Source organism: Propithecus coquereli, unplaced genomic scaffold (assembly GCF_000956105.1).
Source record: "Propithecus coquereli isolate 6110/MARCELLA unplaced genomic scaffold, Pcoq_1.0 Scaffold535, whole genome shotgun sequence".
NCBI lineage: Eukaryota > Metazoa > Chordata > Mammalia > Primates > Indriidae > Propithecus > Propithecus coquereli.
The window spans coordinates 1,024,794-1,043,714 of NW_012151230.1; the positions used below are offsets into that span (position 1 = coordinate 1,024,794).

General features: G+C 46.9%; 1 protein-coding gene across 4 annotated transcripts in view; it reads right to left on the reverse strand.

Moving 5' to 3' along the window:
* The window catches only part of SFSWAP (splicing factor, suppressor of white-apricot family), a 58,877-nt gene that overhangs the window by 9,659 nt on the left and 30,297 nt on the right, over positions 1–18,921 (reverse strand). For all 4 annotated transcript variants that reach the window (XM_012657271.1, XM_012657270.1, XM_012657273.1 and 1 more), the window contains exons 8-14: positions 17,277–17,517; positions 16,188–16,319; positions 15,536–15,629; positions 14,436–14,607; positions 7,804–8,034; positions 6,494–6,684; positions 2,757–3,022 (exon numbers count right to left, since the gene is read on the reverse strand). In XM_012657271.1, coding sequence (XP_012512725.1) covers positions 2,757–3,022; positions 6,494–6,684; positions 7,804–8,034; positions 14,436–14,607; positions 15,536–15,629; positions 16,188–16,319; positions 17,277–17,517 — 1,327 coding nt within the window. The remainder of the gene's footprint in view (positions 1–2,756; positions 3,023–6,493; positions 6,685–7,803; positions 8,035–14,435; positions 14,608–15,535; positions 15,630–16,187; positions 16,320–17,276; positions 17,518–18,921) is intronic.

Below are 18,921 nucleotides of genomic sequence, written 5' to 3' on the forward strand. Positions count from 1 at the left end.
CCATCCTACCACAATTAGAAATGTCAACAACTGTGGTATTCTGCTTTGGGTTGGCAGCCGCCATTAAAAATAATCAACTAGGTCATGTCAGGCCCAAGAAGCAAGTCTGACGCGTCCTGTGTAGACGCTATGTCTGTACTGGGTTATTCTATCTGAAAAGACAGATAGTTAAAGAAAGAACGATGACAATATCATTAGCGCTTTCGGTATTTTGGTTAAAATTTAATTATTTTTTATACTTCAAGAATTCACATGACCGAGGAGAGTACCACCCTCTCCCATTTATAATTGTGTGTTTTAAATCCACTCGGACCCCCGCAGATGAGCAGTGCTGTGGAGCTCGGACTGAGACCTGCACCCAGGGCAGACGAACACGGCTGCCCGGCGGGCGTGGGCTCCCCGGCCTCAGAGGAGCCTGGGCAGACTGCTGTGAGCAAAGGTGGCGGTGGTCTCACCACCGGCTCATTGAACTCTGTCCTCAGGCTCCAGAGACCACAGGAAAGCAGGTCTCTGACCGCAGCTCAGGCTCCGTCCTCGGCCCTTAGGAAGCCACAGGCAGAAGCTGGGTGGTGCCATTGCTCTGGCAAAACGTGCTGAACAATCCAACTCTGGGAAGGTTTTGTTTCCTGTTACTACTCCTATTTTAAAATAAAGTTGTACTCTGAATTCATATTTTATCTGAACTGCAAAATCAAACACCAAAGATCTGACTTATTAGTTAACTTAAAAAAATAGCACGATTTTGCTTCTTAGACTTGTCGGTACTGAATACATAAAAATAACATTAAAATATTATATATTTACATACAAAAATATGTAAATCTAAATCTATCCTAAACTAAAAAAATTAAAAAAGATAAAATAATACATTGAAGGACTCAGTCTATTATAGATTAGTCAACAAAAAGAACATAAAATTCCAAGTGTTAAATAAATACTTCCAGTTCTGAATGCAATAATCTGGGGGAAAGTTTATGGACATTATATCACCTTTCCTTAAAACTGAAGAGACGGGATACATTTAGATACCAGGCACCAGAACCTGCTGTCTGCTAAACACTCGACATTAAACCTGAGCGAATCTCGTCACGGTTACCAGTCCCGAGACCAGAGATTTATGAAGGAATTATACTTTCTTTTGTTTAAGCCCTGCAGAAAAGAATGATTGGGAAGAATTTTATTGAACACAGCTTATTAGGGGGACTTATTCAGGCTTATGTTATTATCTTCAGCTACATAATGTCATAGGAAACTTTTTTAAATAAGCAATTTAAAAAAAGTTTTCATATATAATTCTTGAGATATATCAGCAAAGTTCTTTTAATTAAAAACAGCAAGTTTTTATTCTTGTGTAAGGGTAGGAAGTGATGAAAATTCTAAAGAACTAGCAAACATGCAGATAGTGAAAGATCAAGTTTATCACGGAGGTAAATCCAACTTCACTGCAGGAAAGTTAGTGTAAATACTTGTCAAACCTGTAGGGGTTGGCCTGGCTAAGAATAAGGAAAGTGTATTGTTTTTAGGATATACTCACAGAGGCAAATGTGCAAAATTACACTTTTAAATTATACTTTTTTTTTTAAAGATATGGGGTCTCACTTTGTTGCCTGGGCATGAGGGCAGTGGCGTGGTCATAGCTCACTGCAACCTCCAACTCCTGGGCTCAAGCGATCCTCCTGCCTCAGCCTCCCAGGAGTTGGGACTACAGGTGTGAGCCATCACACCCAGCTAATTTTTCTATGTGTCGTAGATATGGGGTCTTGCTATGTTGCTCAGGCTTGTCTTGAACTCCTGACCTCAAACAATCCTCCTGCCTTGGCCTCCCAAAGAGCTAGGATTACAGGCATGAGAAACTATGCCCAGCCTATACTTTTTTTTTTTTAAACACAAAGCATACGGGGCATCTGCATTTTTCCTATGGAAAGGCAAGAACTGACGTCAATTACGTAAGAAACACCGGATCACAACAGTGCAAGTGCTGTGTTGGAGAGAGACTCAGGAGAGCTCAAGCGATGCAACCCATCGCAGGTGTGACAAGAGTCTTAAAAACAGGATGTGCCTTCCTGAACCTCCTGTGAGCCACTGGGTTGTTTTGTTTTTTTTTTTTAAATGGTTTTACTAAGCAGCAAATTCCATGACCCTTAAATGTTTTTATTAAGTCTGTTGCCAGAAATGTTGAGCCGCTTTTTCAAAAACTGGCTCCTAGTGAAGACGGCTCTGGGCACAGCATGACTCTTAGCAGGAGGTGTGGAGAGGCAGAAGGATCGCACGAGACACGTTTGTGCTCTGTCTACTCTACATGCGTTCGCGGACGCTGTGCAGGAGAACCCAACACACGCCACGCCATAGATTCCTTCTGTCCCGACATTTACACAATCGAAACAAACGAGCGTGGGAAAGTTCATTCATACAAACAAATCAAAGGAACCCCTAACAGACCACCCTGTGAATTTTTCACACACTCAGCAAATGTGCTAGACTTGCTTCCAGGACCTGTTAAAATTTAAATGGATCCATTTTTTAAACCTGGTAGTGGTTGATGAGCTTTGAAAAGTTAAATATAAGACAAACAAGTAGTTTTAAAAGCTCTTACTTGGGCTTGCAGGACACACACATACACACGCACACGCGTCTGCTTAACGAAAGCTGCGCTTATTTCAAACTTCCTGCCCAGCTCTGCTGGGCGCTGGGCGCAGGACATAACGCACACACATCAGACACAGGACGCAGCAGCGGGCGCCGCCCTGCACACCCACCTAGACCGCCGCACCGTGCGGTAGGCACTGGGAAGAGAATGCTTTGCTTTTGAGTGTGATCTAGACCTGGACTTGGAGGACGAGTGGTACTTTGGGGACCGCGATCGTGTCCGAGACCTCTTTTTGTGCTTTTTCTTTTTCTTTTCTTTCTCTTCTTCTCTTGGTGGATCTTTGCTTTTGCTTGAAGGCCTTTCGGGTGGTTTAACTTCCAAAGTAGGCAGAGGTCTGCCCCCCGTCAGTAGAGGACAGGGCACAGCACTGGCCTCCTAGAAACAAAAGGAGATGTCTGGGTATTAACAGGGAAGATATGACATTTAAAAATATATATTTAGGGCTGGTCCGATGGTAGTGGGTTATCAGAACTTATTAACATTAGGGCCACTAAAGTTGGTATTCAACCCCCCACTGCTAAATTTGACTGGCTTAAAAAAAAAAAAAATACGTATTTAGGCCAGGTGTGGTGGCTCACGCCTGTAATCCCAGAACTCTGGGAGGCCAAGGCGGGTGGATCGCTCAAGGTCAGGAGTTCGAGATCAGCCTGAGCAAGAGCGAGACCCCGTCTCTACTAAAAATAGAAAGAAATTATCTGGACAACTAAAAATATATATACAGAAAAAATTAGCCAGGCATGGTGGTGCATGCCTGTAGTCCCAGCTACTCAGGAGGCTGAGGCAGGAGGATCGCTTGAGCCCAGGAGTTTGAGGTTGCTGTGAGCTAGGCTGAAGCCAAGGCACTCTAGCCCGGGCAACAGAGTGAGACTCTGTCTCAAAAAAAAAAAATATGTATTTATAAGATTTCAACTTTGGGTCCCTCACACCAATGACACAGCAATCATCTCCCTGCAAGGCCCATGTCTTTTCCACGGCTGTTCACAAAGATCTCCCTGGCAGCTCAGGGGAACGACCCCTTACACTCTGAGGATGAAGCGACGCCTCCCGTCGGCAGCTTGAAGCAATGAAAGGAACACAGTAACAAAGATACTGTGTTAGGGAAAAAATCTGTTCGTTCTTCAATAATTTTAACTTTCCACTGAAAAAGAGATTCCCCGAACCCCCATGAAGTTTTTTATGAACATCTGTACCACTCTGAAAACAATTTTTTCTTTCTTTTTTTTCTTTCTTTATTTATTTTTTACTTTTTTTTTTGAGACAGAGTCTCACTCTGTTGCCCGGGCTAGAGTGCCGTGGCGTCAGCCTAGCTCACAGCAACCTCAAACTCCTGGGCTCAAGCGATCTTCCCGCCTCGGCCTCCCAGAGTGCTGGGATCACAGGTGTGAGCCACCACGCCCGGCCTGCAGATGTCTTTTAATTAACCTCTTTATTCACTGCACAAATGATATCAAAACAATAAAGGAAATCAAAATAACCCACATACCACTCTAACGGTTCCTTTACTTTCTTAAGTTTTCTCTCCTTCCTTGCTACATGCACGATTTTTACAGCTGCAACCATGAAAGTGAACGTGTTTTACATTCTCCTTCTCCCCTTCACATACCAAAAGCATTTTTCCACAAGGTTGCAGCAGTCTCCATGATTCTTAGTTGCTGTGTATTTCATTCCTTACTGCTGCAGCAGTCTTTTCAAAGCTAAGGAACGACACAGGTCCCTTTGCTTTTGCCTAAGTGGCTGGAGTGGGGGCTGTCTCTGAAGAAGTGTGGAGAAGGGCTGGGGAGACGGTGTTCTGGCGGGTGTTTCCACCTCCCTGGACACGTGAGACAGTTCTGAGGACAGGACCACTGACAATAAGCAGAGGTGGTTTCAGAGCAGGTGGTCTGGAACACCCAGGAATCAGGGAGCAGGAACATTCCATGACATTCCGTAACTTGACAGGGTTGCCCACAAACTCACATTCACTGCTCTTCCCAGTCTAATTCAGCTATTATTTTTGAGGCCTCCTGCCAGATTTGAGAGGATTTCAGCCTGACTCCTGACATAAGAAAGCTGATTCAAGGCTGGGTGCAGTGGCTCACGCCTACAATCCTAGCACTCTGGGGGGAAGGAGAAAAGATTGCTTGAGCCCAAGAATTCGAGACCAACCTGAGAAACACAGCAAGACCCCGTTTCTACAAAAAACGGGAAAATCAGCTGGGCATGGTGGCATGCCCCTGTAGTCCCAGCTACTCAGAGGGCTGAGGCAGGAGGATCGCTTGAGCCCAGCAGTCTGAGGTTGCAGTGAGCCGTGATGATGCCACTGCACTCCAGCCTGGGAGACAGAGCAAGACCCTGTCTCAAAAAAGAAAGCTGATTCAGCCTTCAGCAGCAGAATGGTAAAAATCTGAACTCAGAATGCTGCTTTCCACAGAAAAACAGATAAACCAAGTGACTACATGCAGAGGATTAGTTTTGAATAATGGTCTGGACTCTCAGAAATGTCAATATAATTAAAGTAAGCAAAGTGAAGTGCCTGTTCTATGCTCAGGGAAAAGCTGGCTACAGTAGACATTTGTGGGCACTTACAGAAACGTGGCTAGGGCCTGCAGAGGAAACGCCAGCTCCCCCTCTTCCGTGAGAAACACGCACGGGAGCACTTAGGGGAGAGCTGCCCTTGTCCGCGAGAGTGCAGCTGAGCACGGCTGGCGGCTGGCCAGGGTGCCCTGGGGCCGTCTACTATTCTTTCAATTTTTCTGAAGGTCCGAAACTTTTCAAAAAGTAAAATTCCTGGAGTTACTACCTCTCTTTTTTTTTTAAAAAAAGAGAGATTAGGTTGAGATACATTCTTTTAAAGTGACTGTTTCGAACCGCTCCTAAAAAAACATAAAGCCAGAACTTTTCAGCTACTATGTAACTGTGGATGTACGACTCATCCTAACATCACAGTTCGAACGTGAAGCAGGCTTTCAGTTGATCTAAACCGCAGGGCTCGCTACGAGGACCCCGGTCTGTCAGGGTGTCGGCACAGAGACGGTCCTCCTGTAAGCCTCAGCGCGTCTGTCACGCTCTGCTGCTTTTCCCACTTTAAAGAAGTTTTATCTCCAAAATGTTCCAGGACTCCCGAAAGAATCTCTAGATATCTCTGAAGTATAGTTTAAATACAAACTAAAATGCAGAAATAAAATGCTATAAAGACTCCAAAATAAAACTTAAAAGATTCTAACTCGACACGACGAGGAAAGAGCAGAGCTTCACCGCACGTGCTCAACGGCTGGCGCCGCTGCTGCAGGACGCAGCGGGTCCCAGGCCCTGGTCTGAGCACCCCGCCTGCACAGAGGCCTTGGAAGGCAGCCACGTGATGATCCTGTTTGAGGCCACACCCCTGGTCACACCACCGAGGAAGGGGCCACTTACCCCTGGAGTCTGCATTCTCAACCATGGTGACCGTATCTTACTTTTCCTTTCAATTAAAATCGATATTGCTATAGACCTTGGCATAAGGATTTCTGCCATGTGAGCTCAGGCCTGGTGGTGGCTGCCTCGGTCCGTTCCCCACACTTCCCCAGCAGGCCCTGCATGAGGCCCTCCCGCCAGCCCTGCGAGGGCAGCTCTAAAGCACAGGTGCTGGACCGGGCCCAGTGGTCCGAGGATCCCCTGAAGCCACAGCCAGCATCTGGTGTGGACGTGCACGTGTGCACCTACAGGAGGAACGGCACCACAGCCTTACGGACGCACAGCTGGAGCGGCAAGGTCTGACAGACCACGTAGCAGGAAGGAGCTGGCAGGCTAACCTCCCTCCCTCAGGCCACAGACGTCAGCGGCCAGAGTCACACCCAGGCATGCCGACTCAGAGTTTCTTCAACATACCTCTGCACTGAAAGCACTCTCCTCAACTTTCCCAACTTCTGCTTCTGACAGAGGATTTTTTAAGGTCTGTAAAAATAACGCTGCTTTCCTTTTACGTTCTGCTTGAAGCTGCTTCTCCTTTGACTCCTTAGACGCCTGGGCCAGCTTTTCCCGGGCAGCAGCTGCAAGGCGGTCCTCCAGCTTTTGCTTTGCTTAAAGAATAAACAAAACAAAACAAAACAAGACAAGAGAGAGAAGTTTAGAGCACGCAGTATTTTATCTCGCTATCTTAATTTTCAAGGTAGCATAAGGGTCATATAATGAATGCAGTTATTTTAAAAAAATGAGTATGATACAAGTTTCAGAACAGGTACATACAGTGGACAAATCAAATTTTGAATTAGTTTATAATGCTTCTTTAACATTTTAATCGTGAAGTCAGAAGGCCGATGGGATTCCACACTAGTGAAAGCCGAAATAACGGGACCCTCAGAATGGCTCTCGCACACGTGTCCGGAGTGTTCACGCCAGGCAGTGGTGCTCTACGAAAGTGCTTTATTCCAGACATTCGACAGTGGTCTGGTCTACACACACAAGTACAAGCAGGAATGCAAGTCTGCTCAGGGAGAGCACTACAGCACAAGGTGAGTTCTCGATAGTGAGGCATATTGTGGTTAAAAAATTACCTTTTATAAATGCTGCTTGATCTGTTTGTGTATATACAGATGAAGCAATTTGAGAAAACCAGTTAGAAAAGGTAAAAACCACAAATGCAATCGTTAATTAACTCTTTAATGCAGGATATAATTTATTTTGGAGCAGGATAGGAAGACGGTAAGATGCCCCCCAGCACTGTGGGCCGTGGGCTGTGACCCGTGAGGATGAGCCCAGCCTGCAAGGCGCTGGGCACACGCCATCTTCAAGGGCGGGTGGTTCTGCGGGGAGACAGCCGCACAAAAGGGCACCTCCTGCTGTGGTGCATCAGCCTGAGCTGGGAGCGCAGGTTGCGTCTCAGCCCGGGGCTGCCGGCTGAGCACAAAGAGAGCCTCCATTAAAGCACTCTGCCGCGGCCCATTAGGTTTCAGTCGGCCACTGAGGTTTCTCCGAAAAGGAATCGCCAAAGGCAGTTCCTCTCATGCTCAACGAGGAGCAGAGCTCATCATCTAACAGAGAACTTTCGAAACCTCAGACACAGTACACAACTCACCAACGGTTCTGATCTGCAAAGGCCTGAGATTCCACTTGGCAGTCTCAGTATTTTTGGCTTAGCAGAAAAATCTTATATTTATGTATTTTCTTTCTTTCAAGAAGTTCAAAAGCTATCGACAAACCTTGCTTTGCTTCTAGCTCCTCCTGGGTAAGTTGAGGCTTCTTCTCCTCAACAACTACACAGGGTGGGGCAACTGCCGGGTTAGTGTGTGCAGCACTACTAGAACTTTCTTGGCCTTCTTTGCTTTCTTCATCATCATCACTGTCATCATCTAGCTTAACACGATTTTTTTCCAGGGGAAGTAGATCATTTTCTTTGGCCTTGATTGCAAAGCTTATTGGAGCAAATGAAGCTAGTGAGGAAAGGTGAGAATCGTGATACATTTTAGGCACAGAGCAGAATCGTCACCGGCCCTGCCACCCGCCTGAGCGCCAGCTGGGGGAGGGGAGGACCAGCGTGGAGCCACATCTTACGCAGGGTCTGCTGCGGGACCGGCAGCCTCCTCAAACACCTCCCCTGCGGCGAGGCCCACGTCCCTGGGCCCAGCACGGGCGACTCACACTGAGCCCCGCACTGACGGGGGCTGCGCAGAGGCGGCCACCTTGCCCGCAGGGACACACTGGCTGATGCCAGAGTTTTGGCAATGATACCTGCAAATTTCAGTGGTCAATTCTTATCATTTTTCTTTTATAAATTTTTTTCCATGGCTCAATATATAGCTGAATCTGCTTAAGTAGCATATGATGTGACTCCACTGTAAACAGGTATCTTTAAAAAACTCCATCATATAAAATAACCTTTTCTTACAAAGCACAATTCTGGAATCCATTCCTTTACTCAGCAAACGTTTTTGCCTACTTTGTGATAGGCGTTATGTTAGATTATTCTCTACACCTACAAGAAAGTGTTAAACACGGCGTAACAGGTGGTGCAATTTCTTCCCCCTAGAATATTTGGAAAACTTAACAGAAACACGAAGGCCCAAAAGGAGAACATCTTCTCCATCCCAACCCACTCAACAAACATGGACTCCCTTTCCCCTTCCATAAATAGCTCTTAATGAGATCTAATTGGATGTAGTAAGATACTTTATTTTTAAAAACTGTTGAGTAAATATTTATGAAGGAAATTCAAGTAAACCACAGTGAAGTGGAATTTTAAATGCACTGCAAACCCGCTGACTGAGAGGGAGAAGGATTCTGGGTAAACAAAGGCAGGCCCTAGAAGGGGTGTGGCCTCTCCCAGTGATGGCCCCTGAGGCTCTGTCACGTTTAGCACTGTACGATTATAAACCCGTGTGTGATGTGAAGTAGATGCTAGGCATGTAGTGTCCCTGGTCCTTCGAAACAGAGTGAGCTTTCATCAATGATCTCAAGCTACAGAGCACACACCAAGATACTCAATGGGAGAGCAGTATTTTATAAGTCAAAAATAAAAAGTAGCAAAATCAGTCTCCGATTGACAGTGTCATGCGACTGTATCCTATACCGGGACAGTGTACGTTTACATTCATAACCCCCCCCAGAACAAAGATATAACATAAGGGATTAAAAACATATTTTGTAAGGAGAGTCAATAGTAACCATTTTACTGTGGTTACATTTTTAAAAAGTCCTTATCTTTTAGAGGTACATACTAAAATACTTATGGAAAAATGTTACGACAATGGAGATTTGCTTCAGAATATTCTGGGGGTGGAAGTTAGTAAAGTGGCTGATGTATTTAAAGCAAGGCCAGCCCAGCACAACCTGCTGAACACCTGCGTCTGGGCCGAGCTGGGGTCATTAGACCACCTTCTGTTTTTGTGCCTGTTTGAAATTTTCCATAAGAAAAAATAACAAAATAAATAACAAAATAAATCCTTTACTCCCTATAGTAACATGATCCCTTTAATAAAGATAAGGTCAAGCACACTTCTAGGAGAGAAAAACTCACATAAAATGTTAATCAAAATCGTTCAAGGCGATAGACTAAAATGTGTCACCAAATGATTCTGAAACAATTCTTTACAACCATCTCATCTTCAAATTAGAAAAATTAGCAATCAACAAAGAATGTATTAAGATGAAAGTTTTTGGAGCACTTTCTGCCAACATAAAGTGGATATTTTAAAGCTATATCTATTGCCAGGTGTACACTCCCACACCTGTAATCCCAGCGCTTTGAGAGGCTCAGTTGGGATGCTTGCTTGAGGCCAGCCTGGGGAACACAGTGGGATCCCATTTCTACAAAAAAATTTAAGAATCAGCCAGGCGTGGTGGCACATGCCTGTAATCCCAGCTACTCGGGAGGACTGCATGAGCTGAGCAGTTCAAGGTTACAGTGAGGTATGATCACACCACTGCACTCCAGTCTGGGCAAAAGAGCAAGACTTTGTCTCTTAAAAAATGAATATAAAAATAAAAGCGATTTAAAGAACTGACTAACATGCAGTCTGCAGGCCTCCCTCGGCTCACCTTTCAGCTCCACGAGACGGAAGACAGCTCCCCACTGTGCAGATGTGGAAACTGAGTCCGAAAAGGTTAAGTAACTTTCTCAAGGCAACTCAGCTCAACGCAGGGGATGAGGAATTAGTTCTTTCTGTAGAATTATTTAATCATGGAACTGTTGCTTCTGCCTAGAACCTTCCTTGCAAAAGCACATCACAACATATGGAAAGCATGTCCTATGTCCTTTAATGAATGGTTTCCTAATCAAGAATAAAACCCATGTGTCCGTATAGGGGTTTAAAAACCCTGTGTGACCCGGGCTGCTGCCGCCTTCTGCCCTACCTCGGGCCTCACCTACCTCACCACTGCTGCTCTTGCTCTTGCCGGGCACCTGCTCTCCTACCTGGCACTTTCTTGTCCCTGAAGGGTTGGCCCCAGAGACACCTCCTCACACACACCCTGCCCGACCTGTCTCCCGCACACGCTGACGCAGCGGGGCACCACAGAGCAGCAAGCACCCGGGAGCAAATCCTCCATCTGCTACATCCAGTAGGCTTCCGGTTTTAAGGCAATAACTTTTATTGCTAACTTCTAACTTCAAAAGTAATAGACATCTTCTATGGGAAATTTTGAAAACATAAATGAGCAAAATGAAAGATCAACTGCAATTCAGATATGGAAAACACACACAAAAGAAAACCAGGATCATACCTCATAGTTTCCCAACTGCTGTTTGCACTGAAGCGGCAGCACCTTTCCGGATAAATAGTGCAGACACGTTTCCATGTCAATATAGACCGCTTGTTTTAAAGACAGCAAGACTATTTCTTAGTATTGCCATGCCAATTTATTTCTCCCACAACTGTTTCCAATTCTTTTTTTTTAGACAGAGTCTTGCTCTGTCGCCCCAGGTAGAGTGCTGTGGCATCAGCCTAGCTCACAGCAACCTCAGACTCTTGAGCTCAAGTGATCCTCCCGCGTCGGCCTCCCAGAGTGCTTGGATTACAGGTGTGAGTCACCTCGCCCGGCCTCCAGTTCTTTTATTTGTAAAAACTAACAGGCCCTGTGGTGCACACCCCTGTGCAAACATCCTGGTGAGCATGTGTCTCTCGGGGTAGAAGGGCATCACATTTAGAATTGGGTCCACATTGCTGGGCTCTATCAACTCACACTTCCAAAAACAACGCGCCCACTGCCCACAGCCTCTCCACCACTGAGTATTTTTTTAAACTTTATCAATTTAAAAGGCAAAGACCAAAAGCTTGCTACTAAGCATATATTGAAAAAATCTATTTACTGGCCATCTGATTTTGTTCTTTTTGCAATTATCTTTTCATGATCTATGTCCATTCTTCTACTGCAGTGATTGTCTTTTCTTGTTGATTTATAAGAGCTCTTTCCACAGCAAGGATATTAACCCTTTATCTTCTATTGTATTAGTAATGACCACCATTTCCACATTTTTTTTTTTTTTTTTGAGACAGAGTCTCGCTCTGTTGCCCGGGCTAGAGTGAGTGAGTGCCGTGGCGTCAGCCTAGCTCACAGCAACCTCGAACTCCTGGGCTCAAGCGATCCTCCTGCCTCAGCCTCCCGAGTAGCTGGGACTACAGGCATGCGCCACCATGCCCGGCTAATTTTTTCTATATATTTTAGTTGTCTGATTAATTTCTTTCTGTTTTTAGTAGAGATGGGGTCTCGCTCTTGCTCAGGCTGGTCTCGAACTCCTGAGCTCAAACGATCCGCCCGCCTCGGCCTCCCAGAGTGCTAGGATTACAGGCGTGAGCCACCAAGCCCGGCCTCCACACTTGTTTTTTAGCTTTATTCAGGCCCTGTCCCCAGCAGGCCTATTAATTATGGCTTAGATTCTATGAAAGTCCTTTCCAACAAACTTCAAGATTATAAAAAAATTTACCTTTGTTTTCTTCTGTCTTTATGGTCTTATTTTTTACATTTGAATACTGAATTTATCTGGAATCACTGTTGTCAGATGTGATGTGTCTCATTTTTTTTCAAAATGAAAAGCCTGTTTTTCCAACATTACTTATTAAGTTTTATCATCAAAATTTCAAAATTTCTCAGCATCTACTGAGATAAAAGCGTGAAAAACCTTCCATCTGTTAATATGATAAACTACAATGGAAGATGTGATGGTGCCATACTGGGGTTCCCAGAACAAACCCCCCTTGCTCGTGAGCTGTTGCTGTTCCCACATGCAGCTGGATTCAGTTTCATGCTTTAACATCTATGCCTGTAAGCGATCGTGGTCTATACATTGCTAAGCTTTGAGAGCTTCATAATTTTCCATCTCTCTTAATGCTCTGGAGTAGCTTTAATGACACCGGCGTCCTGTTTCTCGAGGGTAAATTAACCTGACCCTGATCTTGGCTGACTGCCTGGTTTTAGAGGTATTTCATTGACCAACATTTTAAAATTCTTTCAGGCCACAGATCTATGTCAGTTTCCTATCTCTTCTGGAAACAATTTCAGCAATTTATATTTTCTTAGAAAATGACATTTTTCAGTGATTTTTCAAATTCATTCAAACTTAAAGAAACATATATTATTCTTGTGCACATTCATGTTGTAAATTTGAATTTCTTTTTTTCTATATTAAACAGGCACAATGACTGTGTATTTTATTGGTCTTTCCTTATTATTTTCTTATGAACTTGTGCCTTGATTTTTACTGATTCTCCTTTTCCTGCTTTCCTTAGATGCATTTTAGTTTCTTCCTAGGTCTTAGTTCAAAGCTTGTTTTATTTTTATTTTTTGTTTACCAACATAGAATATAAGGCTATATATTTTTCTCTGAATAAAGTTTCACTTCATTTGATCAGTTTTTTATAAGTAATATTCTCACTGCCCTTACTTTCGCTGACTCATGATTTCATTGCCGCCGCGCCTGCCAGTCGCTCTGCTCCAGCGTTCAGGACACAGATGGCCCCTGACTCACGGCAAGGCCGTGTTCCGATCATTAGGTTGAAAATGCATTTACTTTCTAAACTGCATTTTCCCGGTTAGTCACTCATCCCTGTCGTCTGCCTACCTGAGAGCTCCACTCTCACCAGACGAGGCGTGCCTATGCGAGGCACATTTGCACTCAGCCCGGCCCCTGGCCACCTTCCGCTCCAGCCCGCCCACCAACCCACCAAAAACCTGAGATGGCGCCGCTGCCTCAATCTGTTCAGAGTCACCAGACTAGGTAAAGTCATTCCTCCGACCTTAAACCTGTAAGGTGTGCAACACCCACCTCCCAGGGAGCCCCCACGAGCTGGCCACGCCCACTTCTCCAGGCTCCTCCCTCATCACGGTCCACCGTGCAGCCCACACCACAGGGCCTGGGCCCAGGGCTGCCTTTCTGGGCCTCCATTCCTCCCTCCACACCAGGTGAGCATCTCCTCTTCACAAAGCCCCTCTTATCCCACTCAGTGGAATCAACTGCTCTTCTCAGGCCCTGCCACACAGACCTTGACTAACATGCCTGCTCCAGCCTTTGCCTTTTGCTTTTTATTATATCGGCTATTTACACCCACGTCTATCCTGCGGGATGAGACTCTCCTTCTAAGAACACAAGGTAAGTAAATTGAGTGAGTAGAGTATTGCCTGGTAGAGATTCTCAAGGGATCTGCTTTGGCAAATAGAGAAAATAAATTTCATGGGTACAACAGTTTGCACACAAATAATGTTTCGGAAGTCTGATGAGGTAAAAAAACATCGTTTGAAATTTTCTTTTTTCTTCTTTTTGAGACAGAGTCTCACTCTTTTGCTGGGGCTAGAGTGCCGTGGCGTCAGCCTAGCTCAGAGCAACCTCCAACTCCTGGGCTCAAGCGATCCTCCTGCCTCAGCCTCCCGAGTAGCTGGAACTACAGGCATGCGCCACCATGCCCGGCTAATTTTTCCTGTATATTTTTAGTTGTCCAGCTAATTTCTTTCTATTTTTTTAGTAGAGATGGGGTCTCGCTCTTGCTCAGGCTGGTCTTGAACTCCTGGCCTTGAGCGATCCTCCCGCCTCGGCCTCCCAGAGTGTTAGGAGTACAAGTGTGAGCCACCGCGCCCGGCCTGAAATTTCCTAAACAGGTTTGTTAACCTGCACAGCACGGGCTGTTAGAAACACACCCAAGACTCACTCACATTCACGGGACCCCAAGTGCCACGCCAGGAAAGCGCGACAAGGCAAGGAAGGTCCCCTGCAGCAACTTGAAAGGGGCCGTCAGTCCCACCCTGTGCTGCAGCTAACGGCTCCTGGTCTTAAGAACCGAGACTCCGTCTTGCTGACTGAAGGTGAAACCCGCGAGACCGTGACACAGGCTCGGCAGCAGCGTACCTTTCACCAGCTTCCCGTCCGGGGCGGTCTTGCTGGACGCCGCCTCCTTCTTCCCGCCCGCGCCCGCGCGTCCTCCTGCCTCAGCCGCGTCTTCCGGCATGCCGCCCTCCCCAGCGTCCTCTGGCTTCTCGGGAGCAGCATCTGCAGGAGCCTCCTCTGGCGCTGACGCAGCCTGAGAGATCAAACAGGACTGTAAACTGTTACGTCGGAAATTATGTAGCATTTGTCAAAAGAGAGAGTGAGAGATACGGTATATACACATGTATTTCACTGGGTAACAGCATTTCTACATTATCGCCCAAGAAGCACTACGGGATGTGCTTCCAAATTCAGATTTGCTATTTTCTGCTAAGACAGAATGAAAAGAGAGCCGAAAGGAGATCTCTCCTCCTCTGGAAACACTGTGCTTCTTGAAGCTCGATACTGCCTTGTGAGCCAACCAATCTTCATCACCTTTCCTCTGGACGCTGGTGACTTTTAGAACATCAGGTCACCCCCACTGCCTACAGGTGAGTCAATTCCCTCCAGCCTGCGCCACCGGAGGGAAAGGTCTGAAGAGACGCAGGGACAAGGCGGCTTACGCCTCCTCTACCGAAACAGGCTTCAGCAATGCCAGGTGCACCCGACACTGAGAAGAGGAACGTAAAGCACAGGACGGGCTGCAGGACAAGACTAAATGCTCCCAATGGGACCTGGCGAGGACGGAGGGCGTGAGGGCCAGGCGGCAAGACACAGGCCTCCACCCCGGTCGGTACCCACAGGCCAGCAGTGAGGCACGTGCGTGCATACATCTCACACGCTCACATACATGTTAACGCGACACAAGAGTCGTCAGAGATGGTGGACAGCCAGAACACCGAATGCATGCAGAAACGGGGCTTTTTTGTTTGGAACACGCAGGACAAATGATCATCAACACGCTGTGAGCACGAGTGGACATTCGCAACAGATCTAAAACAAGTTTTGATGCTGAGGCAGGGAAAGCTAAAGACAGTACATACACATTGAAAAGAAACCTAGAACCAACAAGCCCTTCCGTACATACTGAGAATAAACAGGAAGCTATTTCTCTATCTGCGTCCCCACCTTCAGATACGTACCTGTGTGCTGTCGCCTCCCTCCTTCTGGAGGAAGAACTGCTTCTTGAACTCGTAGTAGGCGTTGTACTGGTGCCAAGGCTGCAGGAACTCAAACCTGCACGGAACGAGGAAACGAGTCACGTAACAGGACGAGCGTGCTGCAGCCACACGGCACTGTTCTAAACATGCCACAGTGACTCTTCAATTTTCTTAACAAGTTTGTGAAGTCGCTGCTTCTATAGCTACCTGTTCACAGACAAGGGAGACTGAGGCAGAGGGAGGCTGAATCATCTGCCCAGGTCACACTGGAAATGCAACCTCGTGCTTTCTGTTTTACTACCCAAGGCACGGGACATTATTTGATTTGAAAAAAGAAAGGTTTGTGTCTAAATTTCCAAGGCAGATTCTTGAAAAGCATGAATTCCAGCCTTATATTTTAGGTAGCTTCAACATTTTTACTTAAAAAACAAAACAAAGCAAACTAAAACAAAACCAGGTAACACAATGAAAAATACCAATCCAACTCTAAACAATAAGAGTATGAGTCTATCTAAAAACATCTGAGTGAAAAAGGATTAAAAACATAAAAAAGGAATTATATATCTAGATTTTAAACAAGCTAAACTAAAACCCCGAATACCACATACCTAATATATAAAATTTTTCATCTGACCTTTGATCATTCTTGGCACGAACGCTGGTCTCAAATTTCAGGCCGTTCCTGGCGACGTATTCTGCCAGCTTGTCGATCACAGGCTGGATGTCGGGCGGCGGGGGGATGATGGCGGCCGCGGGAGCAAGTGCACTGCGGAGAAGAGCCCCGTGAGCCGAGCGGCCTGCGCCCTGCCAGCTGCTGGGGGGCCTCTCCCGGTCAGACACTCGCACGGGCGCGTGGGTCACCCACGCACGAGGAAGGCTCTTCACAAAGGGGAAGCTGGTTAAAGTCAGTCAGAGACCATCGTAGTCAACAGTGAAAATGGGGCTTTTATTGAAAAATGAGACGTGAAGTGATAAGAAGAGGTTCACTTTCTTTCCCCCTAGTTAACATTACCCTCTGATCACAAGCTAATTCTTAGAAACAACTAAGTGTGGGTTTTTTGTTATACTGAAAAAGTCGGCTAATATGACTCAAAATTCTTCATTTCATGTTTGACTTTCTCAGCATGATCCAAAAGAGGGTCATTTTTGCAGAAATATTGAAATGTTTCATTAAGTTTCCCAAGAGCCTCTTGCAAACGTGGGACGTTCCAGTCCCTGTGATGAGGCCCCCGTTCTGTACTCGTCCACCCCACAGCATGAGGAACCCTTTCTGCTGGAGGGCCGGGCACCCGCTGCTGTCTGCGGGGGTTACCTGGTCTGACTGCCAGGTCCCCACCTGCCAATGGCTTGTGCGAGACTCAAGAAGGGCCCCAATGCCACCATCGGCAACTCTCCGACACCCTGCATGTGTGGCAAACAACTGCAGCTCCACCTCACGCTGAGTTTAGCACCATCCCGCGAGACATCACAGACGCCGGGGGGAGGGGCGGGTGCGGTGCTAGACCAAAATGAGAATTTCTAGGTGGATGGACTTCCTTGCTAAGAATCTTGATGTTATGACAATTTCTGTTTCCCTGTCGACTTTGTAACTTGGGGATTTGGATAATAACTCAGATGACAGAGCTATCCAGATCACAACCCCCCAACTGAGACAGAGATGTCCCCGGTCACGGCTGTGCTGAGTGGTTCCGGTAGGTGGTGGCGGCGGGCCAAGCACGCTTACCTTGTGGTGGTGGTCGTGGAGGCGGCCCCGCTGCTTGTTTTGGCTGTGGCTGGAGGGGGCGGCGGTGTGGTCCCGGGAGGTGGAGGGGCAGTGGTCGTCACCCCGGGGGAGCTGGACACGGTCACGCCAGCAGGAAGAGTGCTGTAGTAAGTGGCCACGTCGATCCCCGGAGGGGGAGGCGCCAGGCAGTAGGTGCCATCCGGCAGCATGTAGTAGCTGTAATACATGGCTGCCACCGCTGCTGCAGAGACACAGGTTTTGGGGAGTGAGCGCGGCCAACGCCAGGCGAGGCTGTAAGCCCACACCGCGGTCAGAAGGGGGCGCCTCCCTGGATGCGGCGCAGTGTCCACCCGTTTCCAACCAGGCCGTTTCCTGTCACACGGACACGAGAAAGGCTGCTCACGGCACGCGCGATTCAGAAGAACTAGGCGAAGCCAGAACACACACTGGGCACAAACGGAGAGTGAATGGCGTAAGGACTTTCCAAGCAACCAGACATGAACATTCTCTAGACAAATTAATGTTCTCCCCAACTTCAGAATGTGCAGAATGGGAAAAAGCCCCTTCTCTAGAAGCAACCAGTTACCCTTTTCTTATGTGGCCTTCCAGGCCGATCTATGCTCACGAAAAGCACACACGTACGTGAACGCCCTTGGCTCCCCCATTTTGACAGCGGCTCTACATTCTCCGCACCTCTCTTTTTTCATTTACATGTTTCTCTCGGAAATCGCACCGTGTGTGAAGCTGCGCTGCTCGTCCCAGCCACTGCCCTGGACGCCCGGCCCTGCCACACGGACGTGCCGTGTGCATTTAAGACGCTCTGACGGACACTGAGCTGGTTTCTGGGTTTTTCTAGCACAAACAATGACACATAGTGGCTTCCTACATATTTTGTGCACATATGCAAATATCTGTAGGATAACAGCACACTGCTTTAACAGTTAAAAATCCTGTAAATTTATCCATCTTTTCGAGGGAAAATGTTCAAAACCAGCACAAGTGACAGAAGATTCAAGGATATGATTACAAATGTTTATTGCTAATCCTGCTGTAGAGAAGCAACTGGTTCTGACTACGCAGAGAGCCGATGTCCTCTCCATTAGGGGATGGCAAAAGATTTTTCTAATTAAGAAACTGTATCTTCGTTTTCAATCAATTCATTTAAAAACAATGACATTAGAACACTGAAAGCTCCATGCTGGCATGGTTTCCAGCAAGGCATGCCATGCAGTGAAAGGACCACAGAGACACGAACTTCAGGTTTCTCAGGAACAGCCAGGTCACGTCCTTCCCACCGGGCCGGAAAGATGCCCGATCCCCACGTGCCGCAGCCACACCCTCCCCTTGACGACTTGCTGCTCATCAGTCACACACGTGTGAGCTCCCACACTGTCACCCTCCAGCTCAGCGTCACACCCAACCACTGTTACACAGCAACGGCGATATCCATATTTTCAAAACAAGACAGGTGCCTCAACACGCTGCACACGCTACACCATCCTCGACCCAGACCAGACCATGTGACGCAGTCAGGGCTGCGGAGGTGCCGGCAGCAGGACGGGCTCTCTGTGGGCTCCTGTGGGTGGGGTCTTGTCTTCACTCTCTCTGCAACCCCAGCACCGCGCACACAGTATTTGTTGGGTGG